Genomic DNA, 27791 nt, shown 5'->3' with positions numbered 1-27791 from the left:
GCAGGGTAAGAGACTTTAAAAGAGCAAGGACCTAGATATAGATGTATACAGTTATTTATTTATTTGACTTTACAATTCAATTTTTACACATATTTTAGTGACTTGAAGTAGTTGGCAAAGTTGTTTATGAACACAGAAAGAGGGAATATATACTTTTTACTTACAAGTATCAATGTGATACTCTAAATAATCACAAGATTAACAGTATCAAGAATATTTACATCAAGGTTGTCCATGAAATAAATTATATCAGTGTGACTGAATGACAGTGTGTTATCTACTTTTTTATCACAGCCAGTTGTGAATATCAGACCAGAACAAATTTACTTATGGATATTTAAGAAAATAGATGAACTTCTGAGGAACAAAATGTGCAAGGTTCTATTTCAAATTTTGATCTTTTGTGAGAAAAAAATCATTGACAGGGTATATTGCTGACACGGTTTTAAAGCTGGTTTCTTAAAATAATAATAAATAAAATGAAAATGAGTTTTCCCTGTAAGAAACCTCGAAGTTTATTGGTTTAAAAACCATACGAATCATTGTCACCACATTTTTATCCATAAAATTAACATCACCAACTTTTAGTGAGGGCCCATGTTTACAAGACTTGAGACTTTAAAATAACTCGTCCGGTTTACCAAGTGACTTCCGGTCACGGCTTTCAAAATAAAAGCTTATCCCGCGCACATATGTTGTAACGTTTTACTCAAAGCGTCGACACTTCCGGTTTTCCAGCGGCTGTTTGACTGACTTGATTTGCTGCTTCAAAAGCGGTTTTTTTCTTCATTCATGTGTACGCGCACGCACGCTCTCATTCTCGCGCTCTCTAACACACACACGCACACACACACACACGCACGCACGCACACACACACACACACACACACACACACACACACACACTCTCTTACTCACTCCTTTCTCTTTTCAAAAGCCCCTTGTGAAGCAGATTGACAGGCTAGAATGAAAATGAGGCGGACGCTCGGTCACGACTTCAGTGCGTACGCGTCCTTTTGAGAAGACCTCTAAACTTGGATCATATCACCATGGGAGCTATTTGGGCTGCAAGGGACTTTTGTTTGTTTTTGCTCTTGTTAAATAGTCGCCAAAGCGCAGCGCTTCCAGAGATTCGAGGTGGGACTGTAGTGAGTGTGTGAGTGCATGTGTGTGTGTTGTGTTTTCCAGTCGTGGAGACTTTACGCACGCTTTCAGGAGTGCGCTCTTGTTGTTTCCCCACTGGTGACTTTTTAATATTTCTTTTAGTTTTTTAATGTGTAGCTATATAAAAAACGAGTGGGAATTTATGGCCTCCCTGTACACATGAAGCTTTGTCATGTGTGTAACTTTAAGGTTCTCACTAGATTTCTTTTCTAATTGCCTACTAATTGTTATAGAGGTTAATGTTTTAGTTTTAAATGAGACTTTTGTGTCTTCATAAATACATTCCCACAAATCTTAAAAGAGCATTTGTGTTTAAATGTTACACTATTTGATTTATGTGACTATTTGAATGTGTAAAGTAGGAACGTGTTGGGTAATCATGACCTATGTGGATTTCAGCAGACCCATGTGCAGAGGGAAGTGATGGCTGTCACATTGATGCTATTTGTCAGACTACCCAAGGCTCGTACAAATGCACGTGTAGAGCAGGGTTTAAAGGAGATGGAAAACACTGCGAAGGTAATGTGTCTAATTTTTGTTGAGCAGATTGAGTCACGTTCATGTCTGGTTGCAAAAACCATCCAAGTATCACAGTGGGATCACAGAGTTTGGATGTTTGGGGACACGTTTCAATGCAGGATGGCATTTGGATAGCTTGTAATACTAACTACATGTTTGTAATTACAATATGAGAGCATTCTTAAATCAATTGTGGCACCATTTCTGAATTCCTGTAGCTGCATGTGATATCTACTCATTTATTCTTCCTTTATTTACACTAAAGTTCTTGTTCTTTCTGTGTAAAGACTTAAATATTTTGGATTTCTACTCCTTGATCAGTTTGTGATGTTTACTTCTCAGACATTGATGAATGCGACCTGGAGTACAATGGTGGCTGTGTACATGAGTGCAACAATATACCAGGCAATTACCGCTGCACTTGTCACGACGGATTCAATTTGGCACATGACGGACACAACTGTCTCGGTAAGATCGGCTTTAAACCCACAGAGTAAATAACCTTTTGTGACAGACAGAGAGCTTGGATCATCAGCTCCGATGGTTGAAGAGTTCATGTTTGTGTGGGCTGCATGTGAAGTTTCTCACACTCGCTCTGGCTGCTTTTCTTGAGCCCTCTTTGGGAGACTTTTTAAAGCGTAGCCTAATACAAACAGTTGTGGTTTCCCTCATGTGGTGATTCACAAGATTTATAAACATTTATGTCTGAAATTTGGAGTGGGGGACAAAGCTCCACACAAACAGCCTTATTTGATTTGTGTTATTTAAAAGCTCATTTGTTGAAAACTCATTTGTGAATTTAACAAATCCCTTCAGAGAGTTTTGTAAACACTTTCGACTAATGCAATCACTCCGCTGTCCGGTAGATGTGGATGAATGCAAGTTCAACAACGGTGGGTGCCAGCACACTTGTGTCAACACCATGGGCAGCTATGAGTGCCGCTGCAAAGAGGGCTTCTTCCTCAGCGACAACCAGCACACATGCATCCACCGCTCCGTGGGTGAGTGATCAACACACACACTTGTTCTCTAAACAGTCTGCATCTGTGAGCTTGACGAAACAGATGATCTGAAGATACTTAAATTCAGTTTAAAATGTCTGGAGGAGGTGAGGCTGTAAACTGTCCCTAAGAGGTTTGTGTTATTTGTGTTATTTGTGTGTTTGTGGACGCTTGTATCTGCTAATTGTATTAAGCTGCAAAGAAAGACAGAGAATTATGTGGCAAATTCTCCAATCTTTGCACTGAAATCTAAGATTGACGGCACAATGAGGGGTGACAGGTTCAAGCTGGCTCCCGTCACTGAGCTTTTATCTGCAGCAGCAACATGCTGTGGGAAAAAAAAGATCTCTGTGTCCCGGAGAACAAAATAAGTTAATAACTGCATCACTCGGGTCTATGTGGTCTGTGTCACAGATTAGTCTGAAGTGCCTTTGTTTTGTCTTCTTGACTGAAGTCAACTTAAATGCAGGCACTTTCCACTCCATCGGGTCTTGACAACCCTTTTAAATCCTGTGGACCTATCCGCTCAGCTGTGACCCATCTGTATAAATGCTGCTTCATCTCATCTCATCTCATTTCTCAGCTCGCAGCATTATTGAGTTTGTTGTAGGAGAGTTTGCTGAGCTTTGTTTTCAGGGAAGGAACTTTGGAGATACTTTTCCTCTGCTCACAGACTTTTTAGAGGCGCTAAAAATAACACAGCAGTTGATGTTTTTCAGAAGGCGTGAGGACAATCAGTGTCTTTGAGGATGCCAGACTAATCTCTCAGTATGTCTGCCTTTGTGTGAAGCCGGTCAGTCACTGTAGGAGAGTTTCATTGTGTACCTCTCGCCCTCTTTCTATCCCAGAGGGCCTCAACTGTATGAATAAGGAGCACGGCTGCGCCCACATCTGCAAAGAGACACCCAAAGGAGGTGTGGCCTGCGAGTGTCGTCCAGGGTTCGAGCTGGCCAGGAACCAGAGAGGCTGCATCTGTACGTGCTCGACAGCATGAAGCTGACTTCACACTGCACGCCTACGGTTGGCTCCGAATGTTACTAATATGTCTTTTGGTTGACCTTGCAGTAACTTGCAACCATGGCAACGGAGGCTGCCAGCACACCTGCGAGGACACGGAGAACGGCCCCATATGCAGGTGTCACGTCAGGTACACCCTGCAACCCGACAAGAGGTCATGTTTAGGTAAGCATGTTGTTTGTAGACTCAGTTGTTGTTCAACAGAGGGGATGGAAAGCTGTGTCAGACACAGTGCTGCACTCACACACATCATTAACAGTTTCTGTCGTCTTAAAACGCCCCCTTAATAAACAGCATATCTGAATCCTCTCATGGGTGTAGCCATATTGTCTGTTAATCCAACTGAGCCAGCAGCTCAGTCATTTCATTGTCATGCTGTGCAGCTATTATTCAAACTAGGGCTTCAGCTAATGATTATTTTCATTGTTGATTCATCTGTTGATTATTTTTCTTAATCGATTAGTTGTTTAGTGTATAAAATGTCAGAAAATAGTGAAAAATGTTGATCAGTGTTGCTTAAAGCCCAAGATGACGCCCTCAAACATAAAGATATTCAGTTTACTGTCACAGAAGAGTAAAGAAACCAAAAAATATTCTCGTTTAAGAAGCTGGAATTAGAGAATTTTGGCTTTTTTTTCTTAAAACAAAGGAATACTTCGCACATGTATTTGCAAACAGGTGCATAGGAGAATGGCAAGAAGAATAAAACTTGTAGAAAAGACTCCCACAAATTAGGTTTGCCTGATGAAGGTCTCGTCATAGAAGCTTTGCAGCATTTAAAATCATTATTTTTGCAAGTAAGACAGTGTGAGGAAGTCTTTTCTATGGCTTCATTTTCTTTAAAAAAAAATTACTCAAACCAGTTAATCGATTGTCAAATTACTCGGCATTTAAATAAGTAGTTGCAACTGTAATTGAAAGATCCCAGCATTTTCAAAATGCCAAATATTTCGGACTGAATTTTGGGGAAATGTATTTAAAATGCACAAGACATCTTGAACATTTGAATGAGATGTTGTGGTACAGCCCCAAATTTATTCATGACCTTGGAGACAGGAGTTTTTGAACTCAAGGCCAACTTCCCAGCTTTCTCCCCATCTCATGGTCTTCATCAGTGGGTGGAGTTTTGAGGAAGAGATGTAACGTGGTTGAAAGCTCTGGAAAAAGTTTATGTTTGTATCGGTTGTTTTCACATGTAAACAGGAAGGTATGATTCATGTTGGACACATATTGACAAGCAATCATTGTCTCGACAAAATGCTTCTGCCTCACCCCAAAGGAAACCATTAAACCAATAGCAGGACTATACAACAGAGCTTACAAGATCTATGGTAACCTCCCCGTTTGGACTCATCACTGCACAGCACTCTCAAACTCCAATGCCCTAACTTTTCAAAACTACACAAATAATCTAGCCATTAAATTCTATTATCAGATCCAAGACAACAACTCCAATCCAACACTTACTGCTCTACTTCTAAGTCACAACACAAGACAGCAACACATTACTGTACCACCTTACACAAACAATTATGGTCAGAGATCATTCTGTTACACTTAAGATCAGAAACGAGATCCCACACTACATTAGAGCGATAACCTCTATGACACATTTTAAATAATGTATAAATAAATTAAATGTTCTGGATTTCTGTGTCGATTAAGATTTTTTTCCAAATTGTTAATTTCTGATCAGAATATAACGAAACTAGACTTCACCCCGAGGAGTGCACATTCCAGGAGCAGCTTACAGTATGTTGGACTTTGTTTCTTTAGCACTGCGGAGGCTATCTTGATGAATGAATGAAAGCACAGACTGGAAACATCTCTCTCTGTCAGCTCTCCTGTTAGGCAGTGTGCATTTTTCCACACAATGGTTATGAGGGATAAGGATCAGCCGTCAGATATTGGGTAATATCTCTCCCTCCAGCAGCAGTGTGTGTGAGGTCCAGGCGTATCACTGCGATGTTGTCTCCAGATTCACTTTACTGATCTCCTGTGTTATCTGACACACGCCGAGCCACTGCAGGCTGAATGTCTCAAGTGTAAACATGCATCTGGTTACTGAAAGGTGACCAACGCAAACGCCCACAGCTGAAGTCAATAGAAAACACAGTGCTTCTGTTGTTTAGAAAAATGTAGTGGAATCGTGCCAATTCTTAATCATGATCTTGTTTTTGTGTGTCACAGAACGAGATGAAGCCACCACTGAGTCCGCAGACCACAACGCCACATCCTTTACTGAGGTGGACAAACGGGTCAAACGAAGACTGTTAATGGGTAATAATTACACTCCTTCATTCAGAGCCAACTAACAGCTCAAATCTGTGTCTTACGTGACGGCGTGTTGAGCTGCCGGGAAGCACCCGGGGGTGTGAAACAGTGGAGAGGACTAATGTCTAGTAAACTGATGCATTCCTCAGGCTTTTGAGCAAACTGTGAAATGGCTACGCACTCGCTGTCTCGCCCCCAGTTTCCCCCCTGAAAAATATGCATTTGTGACAGTGTGGTACATTTCACATTTTCCTTCCATGTGGGAAGGGCAGCGTGTGAATCTATTCTTGTATATTTAGAATTTATCTTTTGTGTGATTGTGGGTCACTCAATACATGTAGAACATTATAACTTTGGCACCTTACCAAGTGCACGGCCAGCATGTGAGCTGAGTCTTGTGCTGTGTTATACATGTTGTTAGGGTACGTCTAGATCAGGGGTCAGCAACCTTTACTATCAAAAAAGCCATTTTTGTCCTGAAAAACAAAATCTGTCTGAAGCTGCAAACAATATTTGAGTCTTTTAATGAAGGTGACACAGCTGATTAAGTTTAAATTAGCCTATCACCATTACTAGTAGGTCTAAATGAGCATTCATTAATATGTCTTAGCACAAAATGGCTACTGTGCAGTGGGTTATTAATAATTATTTGATACTTAATCATTACGCTGTTGGTGGTCAAAGCAAACCAGTCTGTCCATGCACTGTTAACCCTTTGAAACCTGAGCAAATTGAGCAATGACCAATGAAAGAAGAAATGATCCAAAAAAAGGCAAAAAATCAGTTAAAAGAGAAAATTAAAAACAAGAAAATGATTTTTAATTAAACTGAAATTAAAAATTCTAATAATTCTGAAACATAATTTTAAATAATTAATAATGATTATGAATATAGTTTTCCCCTAGCTTTTCTTTTTGAAAAAGGTTCAAAGGTGTAAAGTTTTAAATACTTGTGAATGTGTCTGAAAGCAGCACAAGAAAAATGGTGTTGCTCCAGGTTTCATAGGGTTAAATTCTCTACTTTCGTCTGAGATGTTTACTGTTTTTGGATTTGGAATCCATAGCAGGCCTAGCTAGGAAGACTCAAGACCAGCCACCGCTTTCCCAAGATTTGGGAAAACTTAGCTGAAAAGGCGCCAGGCCGCGGACCTATGATGCACATTATATTTGACAAAACATTTTTGGTGTTTGGGCTGCACATTTTTGCATCTGGAAAATGCAAGAATCGCTTTAGGCCTACAACAATGATAAGTGAATATTAAAATGCTAAAATGAAACTGTTATTCATTTCCGTATAATGTTTTGTCGAAGCCACAGGAAACCACTGCAGAGGAGCTAAAGAGCTTCATGTGGCTCTGGAGCCGCAGGTTGCCTACCCCTGACCTTGATGTTAACATGTACCTTATGGATGTACTCCGCAGCTCTGCACCTCACAAACATGCATCAGAGTTTCACTTTTCTATTTCCATCAGCAATTATGATTTTTCAAAAACAGTATTAAACACTGTATATGAATGAGAGTGTTCAAATGAGTGCAAACGATAATTCAAAACCTATGGAGGGAACAGTATGTTTGTAATATCCCATCAACTCTATCGTCCAGGTATTTGAGAACACAGCGTGCAGAAAATCAAGGTTCTGTTTTGCTAAGGATTTAGCATCTGACATTGAGGAATAACCTGTCATTTTTCACAAGCAGAAAGGTCATTCACATACACGTTATGTGTCGTCATTTCAGAAACCTGCGCGGTGAACAATGGGGGGTGTGACTGCACCTGCAAAGACACATCCACAGGCGTGCGCTGCAGCTGCCCTGTTGGCTTCACACTGCAGCCGGATGGAAAAACATGCAAAGGTCAGACTGCCAGTCCACAAAATAAGCCTCCCCAGAGAGTGGAGTGGAGTGTTTAAACTCTGTAGTAGGTCATGTCAGGATATCACCTGTTTCCCCGCAGATATTGACGAGTGTGAGCATCACAACGGCGGCTGCGATCACTTCTGCAGGAACACCATCGGCAGCTTTGAGTGCAACTGCAGAAAAGGTTTCAAGCTGCTGACGGATGAACGCTCATGTCAAGGTAGAAATGGCTCCCAGATTGTTTTAGTTAAACTCCAGACAGTCAACACAGATTGGGACAAAATGTGACTGAATGAATGAGATAAGAGGGAGAGGGATGTCACAACACCAGCAGTTATTTGTCATGTCCATTGCCTCTGTGTCCATCCTGATTCTTTCAAGTCTAAAAGGTTTAGTGTGCTATTTTATGACCACATATTTTAATGAATACTCACATATTTGAAGAGGAAAAAAAGTCAGAATTAATTTTTTTGTTCTTAATTTAAAATTATGAGAATATGGATATTTTTTTCTGCTTGAATAACATTAGCATCTCTCTGGGATTAAGCATTATTTTAGTGTTATATTACGTATTAAAAGACAGTCAGTATGAGAGTGATAGCAGCTTCCTTTCTTGTTTTTTATGGTAACAAACCTTTGGATCATCAGGGTTTGTTCCTTTAATGACGCTGACCTGATGCAACTACAGTTCAATTTAAGGCATCTCAATGAAACACAGCCATCTTTTTACCTGTAATTACTATCAAAAGTTAAACGCAGTTTTACCTGATGTAGCACACTGCACTCGTCACATTTCACAGAGTGGGAAAATTCAGGATCAAATGTGTGTCTGTGGGTGGGAAATCCCTCCTGATGAAGATTGCAACTGACTGCCCTGCTATTATGTCACCTGCCTGATTTTGATTACAGATATAGATGAGTGTTTTTTTGAACGGACATGTGATCACACGTGTGTGAACTCCCCCGGTGGTTTTCAATGTCTGTGCAACAAAGGCTACACCATGTATGGGCTGGCCCACTGCGGAGGTGAGTCTGCATCGGGTGGAGGGGAGCTACACAGAACAATTTGAGCGTAACTCACAAGTGCTCAATTTAGAAATGTTTCAAGCTAAAAAAAACCCAACTGGTACAAATGTGTTGGGGGGTAATGGACCCTGTAATTATGATAATGATTTTCTCTTTTCCTCTCAGATATAAATGAATGCAGTGTGAACAATGGCGGTTGTGAGCAGGGTTGTGAGAACACCCTGGGCGGATATGAGTGCTTTTGCCATCCTGGCTTTAAGCTGCACTGGAACAAAAAGGACTGCATTGGTAAGCCAGTGCCTCTTCTTAAGAGGCACATCTGTTGAGTGCTGTTGCCTCTTTTGAAACTGTGTGACATCCCAAAATTTGGACTGAAACTTGGGGGACAAAAACAGGAGATACTTTGAATTCTGTTCTCTTTTTCTCTTTAATTCTCTGTCAACTCTTGTGCTTGAATAAAACATCCGAAATGCTACGATGTTGTTCGTGCAGTCAGGATGGTGGAACTTTCTGTGCCTCTTCCTCGTTGTTGTAATCAAAGGAGTTCTTTTTTACCTTGGAGTTTTGTTGTGGTTTCTATCTAGAGGCTGAGGGGTTGCCACCTGCTAAACCCCCCTCTAAACCCACGCTGAACTGCAGTAAGCAAGAGGGAGGGGACCGCTGCTTCCTGACATGCCAGTCCCAAGTTCATATCAGCAGTGGTGAGTCGATTGAACCAGATGTTTGTATAACATGATTTACCTGTGCATTTCTAGCTGTATTGTCAAAGAACAAGTAGTGCAGAGGAAATGGTTTGGTTCATATGATATTCTACGAATTAGCGCCCCACGAATGACACTACATCCTTAACGTAAAGTTACGTAATTTTTATTAGGAAGTGAAACACGGTGATGATGTATCTTAATATGCCACATATTCAGTTCACTCGGTTCAAACGGTTCCAAACACTGGTCTCACGGGGGAAAGTCCTGTGTTTTGTGAGCCATCCTCACCCCAACCTGCCTGCTAAATGGACCACTCAGGACCACTTCCTTCTTTACTCTCGTCAGTGCATTTGTCATTTGATCGCAGCCTTCTAAAATATGTGGGTTATGTACAAATTACTGTCTCATCATTACGTAGGATATGTACGAATTTTGGTGTATTACTTTTTGTAGGGAAACGTACAAACAGTGCATGAGAACATCCTGACCATAATCACTCGTTAAAGGTCCACGGTTTGCACACGCACATTGGCTTTATTGACAAATCACTTTACCTGCAGATCCGTCTTCAGTTTTAATGTTTTTTTCTTCCCGTGAACCAAAGCTGACCTGCAAAACCACAGTACATACACTAGCTCCTGCAAAACACATTCATGGCACATAAAAGCGTCACTGTGCTGCTCCCACTCGCTGCACTTTGTCAGAGCTGTAATGAAGGCGGTTTTACTGTTGTGATGTTCCAAACAGAAACGTGGAGAGATTTTCCAAATCATTTGCAGAAATATGTCAAAATGTAGATGCTCTGAATTTAAATTGGTTTGGTTTGACAAGATGTCTAACGGGTAGGAGACCCTGGGGTAGACCCAAAACACTGGAGGGGTTATTTATCTCATCTGGCCCCGGAACTCCTTGATATCCCCCAGCAGGAGCTGGAAAACAATGCTGGGGAGAGGGATGTATGGAATACCTTGGTTAGCCTGCTGTCCCCACGACCTGGCTCCAAATAAGGGAATGAAAATGGATGGATGGTTGGTTTGAAACAGTGCACATGCTGCATGGACTTCAGTAAAGCTCTGACAAAGCATTCAGACAGTGAGGCTCCTAGAGGTGTTGTGAATAGTAAGAACAGTGACTTCAGTTGGCACACCTCAGTCAGGTGCACGATTACTTTCTATGGCATGTTAAGACCCAAACAGCATGGCACACTTAGGGCTGGGCAAAATATCAATATAATATCATGCTATGAGACTAGATATTGTCTTAGATTGTGAATAGTGTAATATCCTAAGTGTTGTCTTTTTCTGGTTTTAAAGGCTGCATTACAGTAAAGTGATGTAATTTTTGAACTTACCAGACTCTTCTAACTGTTCAATTGTTTGCCTTTATCCACTTCGTCATTATATCCACATTACTGATGATTATTTATCAAAAATCTCACAGTGTAAATAATTTGCGAAAGCACCAATAGTTGACCCCACAATATCGTCACAATATTGACATCATGTTATTTGGTCAAAAATATCACAACCATTGATTTACTCCATATAGCCAAGCCCTAGGCACAGAGCAGGTCAGGTATCTCCTAAAAAAGTGATGCATGTGGCTAAAGCATGCTAATGGGAATGCAATTAGTCAGTAAGTCAAGTTGTTCTAGACCCAGTTGTAAACATCAGTCTGCAGAGCGACTCTTCGTGTTCCTACACGCTGCCTGTTTGCTCTCTCCGACTTGGCTTTTGTGGCCTTAACTTTTGTCTGTGTTGGTCGGTGTGTCACGGCCTCTTGTGTGTTTTCAGGGACGGAGGATTCCTACACGGTGACCTGTGGAATGCCTCTGCCCTGCTTGGCTGACGCACAAAAGAACAACAGTGGCTTGCATTGCTTAGGCAAGTACAAAACATCACAGATTTACATCTATCTTTCCACTCTGCCACACAGAACAGTTACTCTGGAGCAACTCAGGCTTCCCTTGTTCTCAGTTGATGAATCAGTACATCAGAATGAAGATGTTTTCTATTCCTCTGTCCCACAGGTCCAGAGATGTCCAGCGTCCCACGCATCAAGACCACAGCCACTTTCAGGTCCGGCACGGCAAAATGCAATTTAAAACGAAGTCAGGAGAAACTGAAGGAGAGCTTAAACTCAGCACACTCAGGTACAGAGGTTGCCACGCAACAAACATAACAATGCCTCCAAACACGAGACTTAGATCACAGATAGACAACGATTAAAATTACAGCTTCTTCATGTTACTGGTTAAAAAAACATTAAGGGTTTACCAAGAGCTGCCAGCATCTAAAGCCACAATCTTTAGAAGATAAAGCAGACCTGAAGGCTGCTTCAAAGTAAACCAAAAACCAAAGGCAAATGTGAAAGAAATTTGTGGTGAAAGTGATGTGGTTTGGAGTGTCTTGAATGTCTCAGCGCAGCGCTTTGTCTGGCGGTGACAGGAGAGGATGTAATTAGCCATAGCATGCCTTTCAGTTGGGTCTGACCTAGCCATCAATCACATGGGTTTCCGATTGTAGGATTATTTTGCTTCTCCGGAGGGTTTCGGCATGGTCTTTAACATCGCCCACAGTCACTGAGAGGACATGTAATTGTCTCAAATAAAAGAAATTGTCACTGTGACATCTCGGCCTTTCCTCAGCTTTCCGGTGACAAGAAATGATCAAACCAACTGCATATATTGTCTGTTTTAAATCTGTTTTAAATCTGGGTATGATGTGGCGTTTGCTACCAGCAATAAATTTGTTGTTTACTGTGAGACTGTCTTTGATTTTCTTTAACGATTGTGTGTGGTGTGTGTGTGTGTGTGTGTGTGTGTGTGTGTGTGTGCTGGCTGTGGCGTGATCGTGGGGGGGTGGATGTCTCCCATGTCCACAGATAGCAGGTTCCTCTTCACTGAAAATGTCCAGTTCAGCTACGTGAGCCTGCGCTGCACCTCGACCGGGCAGCGAACGCGCAGCCGCCACGGCAGGAAAGCTGGCGAGGAGGACAGCTCCTCGATAACAGCTGAGTTTGAGCTGGATGTGAACCTAGAGGAGGTAACAGGTTGGTCTCTCTGCGCCTCCCCTCTGCCTGCCTGCGACCTTCGCTTCTTGTTCTCCGTCCTTCTTCTGCTGCTGTCTGCTCGTCACTAAACAAACCAAACTGTTAAAGTATCTCCTGTTTTGACTTGGCTGTGGTGGTGGGCTCTAGGTTGGGAGTCAGAATCGAGGTGTGTTTATTTTATGTCATGAATTCTCTATAAGTGTTGGCCTGGATTGCTTTTCTTCTGACTTCATGGTGCATTTGTGTGTATGTCTAGGTAAGCATGCGAGCATCCACGCATGAATGTACACTTTACAACAGGTGTGGGAGATGAAATGTTGGCTGTGGAAACAGTTGTGGTATCAAATGCTTCTCTCAGCAGAGAGCTGTGACCTGAACTGTGTGCGCCGGCGCTCAGAGAAGAGGCTCAGGAAGACCATCAGGACCCTCAGGAAGTCCATCAACCGGGAACAGTTCCACCTCCACTTCGCCGGATCTGATTATGAGCTCGCCAAGAGTCTGGGCAAGCCAGCAGAACTGCCAGGACACTGTTTGGCGGGACAGGTGCTGGTGGGCAGGAAGTGTGGTGAGTTTGGTTTTTGTATTTACTCGTTGTTCAACACAAAAAGCATATTAAATGTCAGGACGTGCACCATTCAGCCAGGCACCACTTCTACTGAAGATAGTGATGCCTCTCATCTCTTAAGGGCACAGACACACCAAACCGACATTAAAGAGCTAGTGGCGTCAAAGGCCGACTGTTGTGTCGCCTCACATGTCTTGGCCAGAAAGTTGCACCTGAACACACCTCAAAGACTAGACTACTACAAATAGCACATATGTTCTGTGCCTGCATGTGAAAAAATAACTCTCAATAGCTGCTGGCGGCTGTAGTAGGGAGACCGACAGGACGGCTTCAAGACTCTGGTCAGCCAGTTAGTACAGTTACAACACAACCCAATGTCGAAAGAAGTTTTATTTACCAAGGGCTTGCGAGCAATAACACAAACCATTATGGAAAGTTTCTGCTAAAGAGCTCAATAGCTTAAAGAATAATCTTACCTGATATAACAAGTTTCGATATGAAGCCCTCTTGACTTAAGTTGTTTCTTTGCTTTCCTCGCTTCCATTTGTATTTCATTCTCACGCTGATTCAACATGCTGAAACAGCCTAAATTACGCCTACAAGGGCTGACTAATGCCAAACACACCACCAAAACTAGGGCGAAAGACACTCACCGACAACCTGACATTGACTGACTGTTGGCGTGGTGTGTAAGGGCCTGAGTGCAGATTCAGCCACTTGTGTTACACCTAAAACCGGTCAGCAATGTCTCTGACCAGGCCATACACAGATAGTTGGGGTTGTAGCGGTGTACCGGTATATTCACGGTATATCCAGGTATGAAGATTGATGGTTATCATACCGTGTTTTTGCATATCTATGGCAGTGGTTCCCAGTTGGTGTGTCCTGGTCCAAAAGTGGGTCCCAGGTCCACTCTGAATGGACCGCAAGTGAGTCGCATAACATGTCAAGTTTGTAAAAAACGTAGTACAGGGAATTTCCAGCTAAGAAATTTTACTTTGAAGTGCCGTTTCCTGCTGTAGAGTGAGTGACTAACGGACAGCTACGTGACAGAGACAACAAACTAGTTCATGGCCAAATGCAAGTATGACGCTGAATACACTGAACTGTGTGGACCTTGAACAAATGACGAAGGAGGAATCTGGACCCCACAGCTGGACCAGTTAGGAATCACTGATCTATGGTATTTTAAAAAACAACCAGACGGAGAATCTCTCCTTTATTTTGTATTTTTTATGGGAGGCTTTTTACATAAACTTCCATTTTAAAAAATGGTTTCGAGTTTCATTCATACTAAAGTGTTTGTTCAACCAAAAACCCTTCTGTTTTCATTCCTTCAAGGGTCATTGTAACTGATAATAATTATAGTAATTCTGTAATACCGTTTACCGTGATGTTTTCTAAGACGGTTATCGTACCGTGACAATCTCATGCCGTCGCAGCCCCACACACAGCAGACTCAGAGTCATGTCTTAAAGCAATTGAAATGGTCCATGCCAGTGAGATATATTTAGACAAGCTGGTTTAATGATTGGATTTGGGGCAGGTGTTGGCCAGATGAGTGCCATATTTGGTTTGCAGACATGCTGTAATGAGCGAGTTGGAGGGGAGAGCAAGCTTGCACGGAAGAACAGAGAGTCTGTTGTTGGCCCTCCAAGCTGTGAGATCTTCCAGCATCTCCCCGGGATAAGAGTGTAACATGAGGGCTGATGGCAGGTCTCCTGGTAGCTGTTGCCTCTCGGTTTGGTTTTTATATACAACCTGTGATGGAGAAAATGTTCATTAAATAAGACCGCACACTGTCAGCGTTTGAGAGCTGAAGGCTGGCATGTGTTTTCTCTGGCTGTTGGGACCGTGCGCCCCTAGTTTCGGGCCTCACAGTAAGTTTGCTGCCTGCTGCACGGCGCCTTTATATCAGTAAGAGGAACCCGGCGCCTTTCTTCTGTTAAGATGTCTAAATATTTATTCAAAAGGAATGCGTTTTGTTCGATATTTGCACATGTCTACAACAATGTTGAGGATGTTTGAATCTGATGCTGACCCAGATCTTTAGTAGTCTTCGCACAGCCCTTTTAGTGTGTTTAAGGTTTTTGTTTTATCCCGTTTGAACTTCTGGGAATCGATGGAAATGTTTGCACTTTAATTGGAGACCAAAACTTGTATGTAAATAAAGGTATCCTGTTTCATTTGTTGGGAGAAAATCATTTACATCACATATATCTCCCTGTAATACCTTTTTTTGGCCTCTACATTAACATCAAAGTTACCTCTGCTGTTGAGCTGCCGACATGATTTAAACCCAAACTGCTCCTGTTCATTATTTCCATCTTTCAGTTACACCGATCTTAAGTGTCTTGATTCCTTAACTCCCCCGCTACGCTTTCAGGTCAACATTAAGCAGTCTATTGGCCGTGGCAGGGGTGTAGACATGTAATTTGGGAGAGGAGGAGCGGGGGGCTGAAAGGCATTCTTCTTAACCTTCAGCTCTTTAAAGGAGCTATATTTCTCCCCTCCTCCCCCACCTCCCGCTCTGGCTTAGCTCGGCGTGCAGTTTAGTCCTTTTCAGTTTGCCCACTCCATTGAAAACCCCATTTGGGGCTTGTTCTCACTGCCTGAGAGGGATGACAACACGGCCTCCTGTGCATTTGGAGAAAATATGCTTTCACCTCTAAGCAAAAGCATTTCTCTTTGAGTCTGTGATTTGTTTCGGCTGCATCGATTTTTATTACAGAATGTTGTTTTTATTCAAATAAAATGATTGAGCAGGATTTATTTATTTTATATAAATATTTTGTTGTTCAGATGCTTATACGTACTGTTGTCAGAATGTGACATATCCATATAAAAAGTAAGATAAGAGCAAACGTCGAGACAGAGATGCCGGGACTGGTGCGTGTCCACGTCCGTTTGACTCCTGTAGTCGACTTGTTTGCGTGTTTGTTTTAACATTGAAGATGTTTAGGAAGTGCTGTTGATTCAAGCTGGCAGTTTGAGTGCTGTGTCCCCCCTGCCCCCCAGCTGGGGCCACTTTGCATGACCCCCAGCCACTAAACTGCAAAAGAGAATTGACTTCAGCCACACCATGGGAATCAATTAGCATCAGTTGTTTGGGCCTCCGCTTGATGGGCGCGAGCAGCGATTGGGCCAAGCAGAATGGGGGGATTCAGAAACCTGACCCCTTTTATTGGGTTCAGCTCCTTACCACTGTGATACCGTAGTGTTTTCCTATGTCATCAAGTAGGCAAAGACTGGCGACTTGAATAGAGGTGAAAGGTCTTTTAAACCTCTTTGGGGCCATCAATTCGAGGACTCTATAGAAGCATCCTTTGCATTTGAAAGGCTTCAAGGTTTTTTCTCTCTTTCACTCTCACTCTCTCTTCTCTCACTGCTTCCCTCTGTCAAATAAAAGCTGTTAGAGGACAATGCAATGATGGCTCCTCATGGTCTTTCAGAATAAACAATAGGCTTCAAAAAATGAACTGCTCTTGAGAGAATTACATTTTCCTCCTTTAGAGGAAAGTCTAACAATTTGCTGAGCCACGTATAATGGATCCACGTTAAAGCTTTTGTGTGTTGAGCTTTTAGCGATAGTGGTTTCTCTGCTTACAGGCAGCTTAGAGGCTACAACCGAGGGCACATTTTGCACTGAAGGCCCTGGATTTAATTGATTTATTCTTGTGTGAGATCAGCTTCAGTTTTCAAGTCATGTTCTTAAGACCATCAGACAGACGCAGTAATTCCCAAATTAATTACAGGCATCACTCTGAATGGGAGGAACCAAAGCAAAACGGTGCTTTGGTCCCTTTAATCAACTCTTTGCACTTTAGTGAGATAAGAGGGAAATACTCCCTTTGATTTTGCTTCTGTGTTTGCTTTTAAAAGAGGCGAGGGTGCTTATGATGGTATTAAAAGTTCCTCCCCAATGCACAGCCATGTTGTATAAAGTATTAGAACGTGTCAGATGTGGGGCAGCTGTGGAGAGGGCTGGTGCTCTTTTGTCGCAATGCTTTGGTATGGCTGTATCGGGGTGGTTAGCAAAAGCATTTTAACAGCTTAATGGTGGGTTTTCGTGCACATTTGCGTGTCCCTACACATTTGCTTACAGTGTGTGTGTCCTGAATTGCTCCTAAACTAATGTGAAAGACAGGATGCAGACCTTTACTTCTGTGTGAGTGTGTGTGAATGGCCATGCAGCCTTTTGGTTTATTATATATATTGTCAAATAACAATTTTGAAAAAATATTATTACATTTGAAGTAATAACAGCATCAGTTTTACCAATTAAAAACTACACTTACTACTTTTGATACCAAATTTTGAATTGAAATGGATCAGAAACATATTCTTCCCTTTGTTTTTGTCATAATCCATAACATGATTATAAAATCATTTGTGATTCTTTAACCTTTAGCAAAGACGTGTGTAATAAGACTACATTTAACATGAATAACGAGCAAAACTCTTCATTTCAGTGTCAAACCTCACACTGTTAAGTGAAAAAATTCAGACTATCCTCTGATGAAATGACAAATAACCTGACTGATGTAAACATACTACATATAAGCTCTACGTCTATGAGGAACTTGTGAAGATAGTTTTGTCAGTTACTGTATTCTTTAGAAATATGATTAACAAAATCTTTAACAGTAATAATTCATTTCAGCCATAACATAAAGCCAGTATAGAAGATCTACGTGATTGTTTACACAATTAATATTTTTTGCATTTATGATTTACGCTATGAAGAGCACAATCCCTGTATCGTGTCATATTTACCTCTGCCAAGGAGGTTATGTTTTCGCCGGCGTTTGTCTGTTTGTTTGTCTGCAAAATAACTCAGAAAGTTCTGAACGGATTTTCATGAAATTTTCAGGAAAGGTTGATAAAGGCACAAGGAACAGATGATAACTGAAATCCTAAACTAACTAAAATCCAAGCTGCTTGGCGGAGTGCTCTAGTTATGACTAGATTTCTACCACAAGTTATAGTCCTGGGGTCTCATTTATAAAACACTGCGTACAGTCCATACTAAAAATCTATGTACGGACAAAAGCCAAAAACAGCATGCGCCAAAAAATGTTTGCCGATTTCTACAACCAGCCTTACCGTCTGCGTCGCCAATTTTCTGTCGCCAAAATGCTCATAAGCATGGCTCAAAGTTTCTCCCATCAAGTCTGTTTTTATAGATCACAACTTTCACATTTGTGTGGGAAGTGTCAGGCATTGTTTTGTGCGAACACAATGTTTATAAATGAGACCTCTGGTTACTACTTCCTGTCTTTCAAAGGAGTTTGTAAGTTAGTGATTGAGTTTAAGGCGTATAAAGGTTGGTGGGAGCTCAAAGGGACGGTTTACCCCCAGATCATAAATACATATTTTTCCTCTTATCTTCAGTGCTGTTTATCAAACTAGATTGTTTTGGTTGTTGAATGTTGGAGTAATCAGCCGTAGAGATGTCTTCCTTCTCCCAAATATAATGGAACTAGATGGCACTAAGCTTGTGGTGCTCGAAGTGCCCTAAAAAATAGATTTGAAAAACTCAACCGTGATGTCTCTTTCCAGAAATCACGACCCAGTTAGTCCAGATTATCCACGGACCCTGTTGTGAGCAGTTTCATTTAGGAACTTACTGGTCTACTCCCTCCAACCGTATCACTACACAAAAGGAAGCGTGCATCTAGCGTGCATCTAACGTTGATAGTGTCCTCCTCAGTTGAGCTGTGACATTAACTAGCTCAGAGGTGCAAGGTGAGCTAGCAGTACCTTTGATTTTGGGGTGAACTGTCCCTTTACAATGTATCAATAAGTATGATGTGTTTATGTGTAGTTCTCTTAGAGGTTTTCTGTCCGACATGTAAAGATAACTTCTTATAAACATTAAGGAGATACCTTGGCAAAAAGCAAATATAGTGTGATTGACTTTGATAAATCAATGACAATGAATTATTTGATTGTTTGTAGAAGGTACACTGTTGAGTGCACTTACACTTTGACTTTAACCAGTTGCAGCATTTAAAGGCCCCAGTAAACTAGTGTACATTGTGCTGAACTGCATCAAGGTCACTTATACTTGTAACGTTCATTGCCGTGCAAATAAAACTCTCAAATCTGTCAACAGATTGATAAATTGATCGGACTCAGCCTTTGATGTGTTGAGGATGCTTTTCAGTTTGTTTATACGTTTCAAGTACGTACATGGTCCTGTCTGATTACACTTGAGAGGCATCTGATGAAGTCTGGGTTATTTTGCTTTAATGGTCTTGTCATGCAATTGAGCCGCTGTATTTATGCTGTAAATCTACAGTGTGGTTAGGACTGTTTGAGTATGTGTAGCTACAGGGCAGACAGGGCTCTATTTGTTGATTCATGTCTGCATTTGACATTGTCTAACTCCCTTCCTGACACTGATCTGTCTGCTAAATTGATGTAAATTACAGCTCAGACACATCCCTCTGTTTTGGGTGTCTTAAGTGTTTGTGTTCAGTTTGTGAGGAAAATGTTTGATTTCACCGACTAGAATAATTAAATTTGTTCCAACTTGGTTTCATATCACAGAAGTCTTTTTGAGATAATTTGTGTTTTGGTATTTAGAGAACATGTTTTGTCAAACTCACAACAGCAATAAGACAAAACTATCAGCTCTTGGTGACGTGACGAAAACCGCAACCTTTACCGCTCCTTGAGGAAACAAAGCAGACCTTAGTTAACATTTGCTGTGTGTGTAGTCAGGGATGCTGATTGAGTTAATAACCTTTATCTATCGTGTCATTCCCCACCTGTGTGTTAGTGAGCTGCAGTGCCGGGACCTACTACGATGGGGATCAGGGAAGGTGTGTGTTGTGTCCCGCTGGAACGTATCAGGATGAGGAGGCACAGATGTCTTGTGAGGTCTGTCCTGGACCTGAAGGAAGAGAAGTCTCCAAGGTGGTTGGAGCTCGAAACATGTCAGAGTGTGGAGGTAAGACAGTCAGGTCAATTTTATTTATGAAGTTCAAAATCACAATGTTCCAATCTGTACAACATATGAAACCCTCTATCTTTAGATCCCAACTTCAGATAAAGACAAACTTTCCCATAAAACCTTTAAAGACCCAGACACACCAAACCGACTTTAAATAACTAGTGGCAGCAAAGGCTGATTGTTGGGTTGCCTTTTTAGCCTGTGTCTCAGCCAAAAAGTTGCACTTGAACACACCACAGACTACAGTCAACTAACAACATAGCAGCAGGCGGCAGTAGTCTGTTTTTCAAAAAATGGAAACTGGAAAGATGCTAGTTAGCCAGTTAGCACATTAACATAACCTGATGTTACACAATTACAAACTGTTTCTGCTAAATCATCATCTTACCTCATATAACAGGTACATTTTGATCCCATGCCCTCTTGGCTTTAGCTATTTGTTTGCTTTCTTCTTGTGCACAGAGGTAAACGGCCAATCAGGGTAATTTAACTCAACAATGGGCTCTGCCGGCTTCACCGCCAATTCAACATGCTGAATTGGGCAAAAAACAGGCAACAAGGGCAGACTTGTGCCAACGGTGAGGGGCACACTGCAAAAAATAGGGTGACAGATGCTAACCGACAGCCTGACGTTGACCTTCGGCCGACCATTGACTTTCATGGGCCAGGACCCTTATGAGGACAAAATTGAGGAAACCTAAGAATCCCTCTTCCAGGACGGACAGACATATAATAGTGTTCAGAATAGACAGAGCAAAAGACAGTTTGATAAACAGTCTACAACAATCATGTCATGGTGTCCAGATACAGCAAACATGTAGTTAGTCCAACTGAATATTCTTATAAGCACTGACATTATTGAATAGTTGACATTAGAGAAACAGTAAACAGGGGACGTTTCCATGGTGCGATTTGTGTCTTAAACCACTAGGCTACTAAAATCATGTTTATGATTTCATGTTTACATTTGAAACATACTGGTATTTTTTCCAGACACAGCTGTAAGATATACAGCACAAACCCACATAATTAAATCAGTCCTAGCCTTCACACCTGCAAAATGTCACTCAAATTAACATGCACCGACCACAAAGTGTCACAAAAAATCATGAACAGGTGCAGAGGAACTGCAAACAGACACATCTCTACCAAAAGGGGCAAAACAGCCACAAAGAGACATCAGATGACTACAAAGAGACGCAAGACAACAAAAAAGAGGCACAACCACCACAGTGTGTGCCTTCTTCCTATGTAAAAGAGGTGATGAGGCCTTTTGCATATCTGTGCCCAGGGGCCCATTGTCTCAGAATCAGCCCATGCTTTTTCTAACACTATTTAAGGTAACTGGCATTATAATGGGAAAACAGGGCACATCTGTAGTTCACCTATTTTAAGTAGTTATGATGTATTCCTTGTAAGTCATCAACTGCCTGCACAGTTTTTCACTACCTGACTGTGAACATTCATAATCATATTAAAAGAATTTCAAATACGAAGCCATTAAAGATCCAGTGCGTAGGATTTAGTGACATCTATTGGCAAAGATGGTCTATAATATTCATAACTATGTTCTCATTAGTTTAGAGTCTGCCATGTTGTTCTACAGTAGCCCAGAATGGACAAACCAAGCACTGGCTCTTAATTTGGCCATTTGCCTTTTTCGCATTGGCCAGTCAACAGTTCTTCTACACGCTTGGGACACGGGGAGAAGTTTCAGTTTTGCAACTTCACTGCTAGTTGCCACAAAATCCTACACACTCAACCTTAAAGAAATGTTTTGACATTTTGGAAAATGTGTTCATTAGCAAGGTTTAGAGGAGCTGATCTGTGGATTTTTTTTTGATAGTGTCAGGCTAGCTGTTTCTCTCAGTTTCCAGTCGTTGTGCTAAGCTAAGCAAACCAGCTGCTGGCTGTAGCTTCATATTAACTGTACAAACATGAGAGTGGCATCGATCTTCTGATCGAGCTCAGCAAAAAGCACATATGCATATGTAATGACAATCGTTTAAACTGGGCAGCTCTTGAAAAAGAACTTTGTTTACAATAAAACAGAATGCACAAGCCAAAGGGAAATGATAATGTAATATCTGAAACATGTAAACAAAAAGCAGAAAAGGCAATAAAGGCACAGAGAAATGTCAGTAGCTGTTTTGTGAATACGAGCCACACAGGAAGCAATGGTGCCAGGATAAAGATCTCTCCCCGGCAGATGTTCTGCTTTGTGTAAAGCCAAAGAGGCTCAAGCTTAGATGTTGAAGATGTGTTTGAATTCAAAAGGTGAACTCGGCTTCTTTCAGTCCTGAATAATAGCAGAAGGAGCCTCCATGTTTTTCCTCCTGTGCTGTCATCTGAGTCACTTTGTGGCTGAATCCCAGATCCCATCTCCTCTGTCAGACTAAACAACAAGAGGCTATCAGAAAACTCCCACTGGCACCCAGTGTTACACTCTGCACTGCAGATAAAACATGATATCATTCCATTAACATGTGCTTGAGCTTTGCTTTATCTTATCTTGATAGGAAGGGAGAGTATTTTGTTGTATATTTCACTTACAAAAATAGGAAAAAAACCTTAGATGTAAACTAATCCAAGAGGCGCAGGTTTGATTTTTAACAGCCAGAGAGGCCAGAAACTGTGTTCACACTCTGATTTGACCGCATGCTTGTGTGTGTTCAGGTCAGTGTTCACCCGGTCAGTACTCTCATGACGGCTTCGTCCCCTGCCTGCCCTGTCCACTGGGAACGTACCAGCCAGAGGTGGGACGCACCACCTGCTTCCCTTGTGGAGGAAACCTGGTCACCAAGCGCAGTGGTGCCATTACCTTCCAGGAGTGTGAGACCAAAGGTGCCAAAGTCATTTTTTTTATTGTTGTTGCAGAGTTGAAACGTGACCCCAGTTTAGTTTCATGTCTCATGTTATGACATAAATGGAGGGATTAGATGGTTGTTTTTCAGGCTGAACATGTTTATGAAAACCTGTCAAACTAATTCGATAAAGGGAAACATCTGTTGTTTTGACTTTTTGACATCACAGCAGTATCATGTGGTTTCTGAGTCTGTGGAGCTCTTGTGTGTGCGTTGACAGGAACTCTGCTGCCCTCTGCAGCCACTGTGTTGTCTGTACACTTGCGTGGTAGAGTCAGTTTAAAAGAATGCACCTCCTAGATGTCATGCCTTCAGGAACTTTTGGTTTTAGCTTGATGACAGTGAGTTTTTATGTTTTATCTATTCTATTCTGAGGTAATTAACAAAGGCAGGGAAGTAAAAGAAACACTGAACACAATGAGAACACATTTCAAAATAAAACAGGAAGTGGACACCAACACATGAGCATGAACGTGACAGAATATCACAGTTACATCAACCAATAGTTTTCCATCACTGTCTTGGCTCCTGCAGTCCAGTGCTCTCCAGGACATTACTACAACACCAGCACACACCGCTGCATCCGCTGTCCCACGGGCACGTATCAAGGAGAGTTCGGGCAGAACTACTGCGTCGCCTGCCCAGGGAACACCACCACCGACTTCGATGGCTCTACTAACTTCATGCAGTGCAAAAGTATGTCTGTCTGTACACAGGAATTCCTCTGAAACATGCACACATGGGAAATTAAATCCAGTTTCAGGTAATTCAGATATATCTGACACATCTTTGTCACTTTACAGACCGACAGTGTGGAGGAGAGCTGGGAGATTTTACCGGCTTCATCGAGTCCCCCAACTATCCTGGGAACTACCCAGCTAATGTGGAGTGCACCTGGACCATCAACCCACCACCCAAACGCAGGATCCTTATTGTCGTCCCAGAAATCTTCCTGCCTATTGAGGACGAGTGTGGCGATTACTTAGTAATGAGAAAAAGCTGTGAGTTTTATTGTTATGATTATACTACAAATATTGTGTGTCATTATCAGCAGACTGTCAGAAGTAATTGCTGTAAGCTAACTGTCTGTGTGCTCATGTCCTCATTTCACAGCTCTCTCCAACTCTGTCACAACCTACGAGACTTGTCAGACCTACGAACGTCCCATCGCTTTCACCTCCCGCTCCAAGAGGCTCTGGATACAGTTCAGGTCCAACGAGGGAAACAGTGGGAAAGGCTTCCAAGTCCCGTATGTGACATATGACGGTAAGAAGAAATATGAGGTTCTGTGCTTTGATGATGATGCTGCTACCTCAGTGTGTTACATACATTTGATTTAGTTGTTTTAATGAGCTGTTTATGGACTGTTTCAGAGGACTACCAGGAGCTAATAGAAGACATAGTCAGAGATGGAAGATTATACGCTTCAGAGAATCACCAGGAAATTCTCAAGGTATGTAGGTGTACATGTTTAACAAGGATTTTATGTTTTTGTGCTGTGTGTTTTCACTTTGGACCAGAGTTAGCCAGAAATTTTGACATGTGGTATATTATAATGTTCCATGTATAATTTGACACTTTATCTGTATTGCACCTGTTATTCTCCGCCCATAATAACTCTCTACAACACCTCACCTCTGTCTAACAGAGAGCTCTCAGCTTTATGGTTTTGCTCCTTCAGCAGCCTTGCACATGGTCAATTTGCACATTCTTACACTCTGCCTCAATGCATGGATTGGATATTTGTCTTATTATTATTAGTATTATAGTATACTGGGGTGTGTTTGTGTTTATGTATGTATTATGGATTTAGGTTTGGTGAGCATGTAGCACCCTCTTTTGGACACCTGTGGAAATGCAGGCTGCTGCTTTATCATCTGCTTTTCTTTGCTTCCCATTAATGCAATCTGTTTTCTCACCAGGACAAGAAACTGATGAGGGCGCTGTTCGATGTGCTGGCTCACCCACAGAACTTCTTCAACTACACAGCACAAGAATCAAGAGAAATGTTCCCCAAATCCTTCATCCGCTTCCTCCGCTCCAAAGTCCTGAGATTCCTTCGCCCGTAGGATGGGCAGTTTCTGGATATTTCATGAAAAACCCAGATTAGATCCCGAAGAGAAAGCGAATAAGTCAAGCAACTGGACTTTAAACTGGAGCTTTAAGAGGGAGAAATGAGTGTAGACCCACATGGGCATCCTCACATGCTTGTTTGGAAAATTGGAAACATGTTTTAATTAGCAACAGTTGAATTATGACCATCTCAGGATTCCATGCTGTACATGCCAACGTTATGAGACATTTGCTAATAGCATCATAATGAAAAACAGACGCTGTAGCTGAACAGATATATGCTGAATGTCAGTGTGCTGTATATAGAGTGTGTATCTAGTTTTAACATAGGCTATGTTCACAGGTAGAGCTTCATTGACAGAAACACTGCTACATGTCAGAAACAAATATAGCACAAATGTTTTTTCGGCAACATTAGCACTACTGAGGAAGTAGTGGCACCACAAAAGCAATTATTCTGATAAATGTTTTGTATATGATGTAAAAAGTTTTAGGTGAAATGCTAATGTATTGTAGCAACTACGTACATTTTTGACAGTATAGCACCGCTGTAATCGCTGGTGGCCGACGTATTTGATGTTCCAAGGTGTGAGTGAGTGCGACTACACCAGTACGCATCAGTATATTTTGTATTGTTACCTAGCAACCAAAGACAACTGTTAAGAGTACATGAAAAGAAAAGTCCTGTAAAATAGAATTGAGCTATTCACCTGTCTTAGATGACACATGTATGTATATTTTTATGGTTTTGTACATCTAATATGCTGTAAATAAAGATAGGAAACTTATTTTGTGTTTTTTGTTTCCTTTCCTCACTTTAATGTCATATTGTATTTGTGGCACAAAACAGAAGGTTTCAGTTGTTCCAGCTGAATTTCATTCTCATACACACATACACTGTGACTGCCTTATTAGACCAGTTAACATAAAGGGACAGTTAAGCTGAAAATTGAAAATACAAATCTTTCCTCCTACCTTTAGAGCTGTTTATCAGTCTAGATTGGTTTGGTGTGAGTTGCTGAGTGTTGAAGATACTGACTGTAGAGATGTCTGCCTTCACTTGAATATAGTGGAACTAGATGGCACTCAGCTTGTGCTAAAGAAAAGCACAAATGATATTAATATTTTATTTTAAACCCAACAGCAATGTCTCGTTCCAGATATCATGACCCATTATTCAAGATGATCCACAGACCTTGTTGTGAGCAGTTTCATGTAATAACTATTTAGTTTCTGCCAAACTACACCCACAAACTGTATCACCACTTAGAAGGAAGAGTGCACTCACATTACAGCTCAGCTGAGGAAGATGCCATTAATATTTACATGTCGTGCTATCATGAGAATGAACCTCTGGTCTATGAGTAGATACACACTTCCTTCTAAGTGGTGACACAGCTTGAAGGATGTAGTTTGGTAGAGAGAAATTAGTTCCTACAGGAAACTGCCCACAACCAGGTCTGTGGATTATTTTGAGTAACTGGGTCATGATTTCTGGATTGCTATTGAGTTTTTCAAGTGTATTTTTTGGGCCCTTTTGAGCACCACAAGCCGAGTGCCATTTAGCTCTATTATATTCGAGAGAAGGCAGACATCTCTATGGCTGATGTAGTTATGATGCTCTAATTATCCCCCTTGTCTTCATCCAAATTCTGAAACAAAAAAAGTACCAGACCACTTAATATATTTTAAAAGTTTACTTCAACTGTCAAAGGTGACACAGAAACAATTGTCCATTTCCAAATCCAAAATTATCCTGAAAGGAGAGAGAAGAAAAAGATAAAAGAGGTAAGAGGTAAAAAAAAAAACTGTGGCTCCACTCCCTACTGCAATTAACTCTCAAATCTAAAAACTCTCTCCACTGGTGAGTGTAAAAAAAGGGGGCAAAGTGGAAAACTGCATTTAGGTTTCTACAGCCGATATCACCAACAGTAACTCACACAAGAACAATCTAGATTGATAAATAGCACTGCAGGTAGGAGTAAAAATATGCATTTTTGGTTTTGGGGTGAACTTTGCCTTTAAAAAAAACTCATTCAGTATCGGAAGACAGTATTTGGGCAGAAACACAACACTCCACCCTTTTATTTAGGTATGGAAATTGCTGACTGTCTGCATGTAACTAAAGATGTACATTACCTAAGAGCTGGAATAAATTGAATTCATGTGGCCCTGCACTGGTGTGGTGTAGCATGCTGTATCAAGCATTATCTATTTCTTTTTTTTGCTACGTGTCTGTACCTTGTTTGCATATTTCTCTGGCCCATTTCTTGTGCTCCTGTCATGCTTAATTCCCCCCTGAAGATTAATAAAGGTTGTCACCTCAGGTTTCCAATAGACACATCATTAGGGCATATTAAAGTTCTCATTAAAAATACATTTTATTGTTATATATCTTATACATAACAGTATTACTGTATATAATCCTTGAGAGTTTTATGTCTTCACCTCAGATGCACCCGTTCTCACAGTCTGGTAATAGGACTGCAATAATGTCGACCCAAGAGGTGCGTTTGTTTTAGGTTCACTACTTCACCAGCGAGGGCGGAGTGTAGCTCGGCTTGTACGGGTTTTTAGGCGTTATCTCGGAAACATTCAAGTAACCGATTTAATTGTTGTGTAAAGGCTTTTTCACATAAATATATGTTGTTTAAAATTACCCCTCTGTTTGAGAAGGTTTACATTTCACCGCCCGCCGGGAACTCATGATTTACA

The 27791-nt window shown here is 41.4% G+C and overlaps 1 protein-coding gene across 5 annotated transcripts; it reads left to right on the top strand.

The window, feature by feature from the left end:
* Positions 1–915: 915 nt before the first annotated feature.
* Positions 916–25862, top strand: scube2 (signal peptide, CUB domain, EGF-like 2). Of its 5 annotated transcripts, none has more exons than XM_033628292.2 (23): positions 916–1137; positions 1567–1683; positions 2026–2151; positions 2550–2684; positions 3533–3658; positions 3750–3866; positions 5892–5981; positions 7713–7829; positions 7930–8052; positions 8742–8858; positions 9024–9146; positions 9443–9559; positions 11356–11445; positions 11592–11714; positions 12446–12613; positions 12972–13178; positions 19966–20136; positions 22816–22983; positions 23538–23699; positions 23807–24004; positions 24117–24269; positions 24377–24456; positions 24926–25862. In XM_033628292.2, exons 1-23 carry the CDS (start codon positions 1050–1052, stop codon positions 25070–25072), a joined length of 3063 nt encoding a protein of 1020 aa, XP_033484183.1. In that variant the 5' UTR covers positions 916–1049; the 3' UTR covers positions 25073–25862. The 5 variants fall into 5 exon arrangements, with proteins under 5 accessions (XP_033484183.1, XP_033484193.1, XP_033484172.1 ...); XM_033628302.2 differs by having other exon boundaries at positions 1564–1683; positions 12975–13178; XM_033628281.2 differs by having other exon boundaries at positions 917–1137; positions 1564–1683.
* Positions 25863–27791: the final 1929 nt, after the last annotated feature.

Source organism: Epinephelus lanceolatus, chromosome 2 (genome assembly GCF_041903045.1).
Source record: "Epinephelus lanceolatus isolate andai-2023 chromosome 2, ASM4190304v1, whole genome shotgun sequence".
Lineage (NCBI taxonomy): Eukaryota > Metazoa > Chordata > Actinopteri > Perciformes > Serranidae > Epinephelus > Epinephelus lanceolatus.
Note: the sequence above shows the minus strand (reverse complement) of the source record. Positions and strands in the feature narration are given on the sequence as shown.

Bases quoted from the DNA above. Each gene is read 5' to 3' on its own strand.
- scube2 (XM_033628281.2), top strand. From the start codon at position 1,050: ATGGGAGCTATTTGGGCTGCAAGGGACTTTTGTTTGTTTTTGCTCTTG. The intron at 12,614-12,971 runs GTTGGTCTCTCT...TGCTTCTCTCAG, and splicing joins GAACCTAGAGGAGGTAACAG to CAGAGAGCTGTGACCTGAAC. The intron at 23,700-23,806 runs GTATGTCTGTCT...GTCACTTTACAG, and splicing joins TAACTTCATGCAGTGCAAAA to ACCGACAGTGTGGAGGAGAG.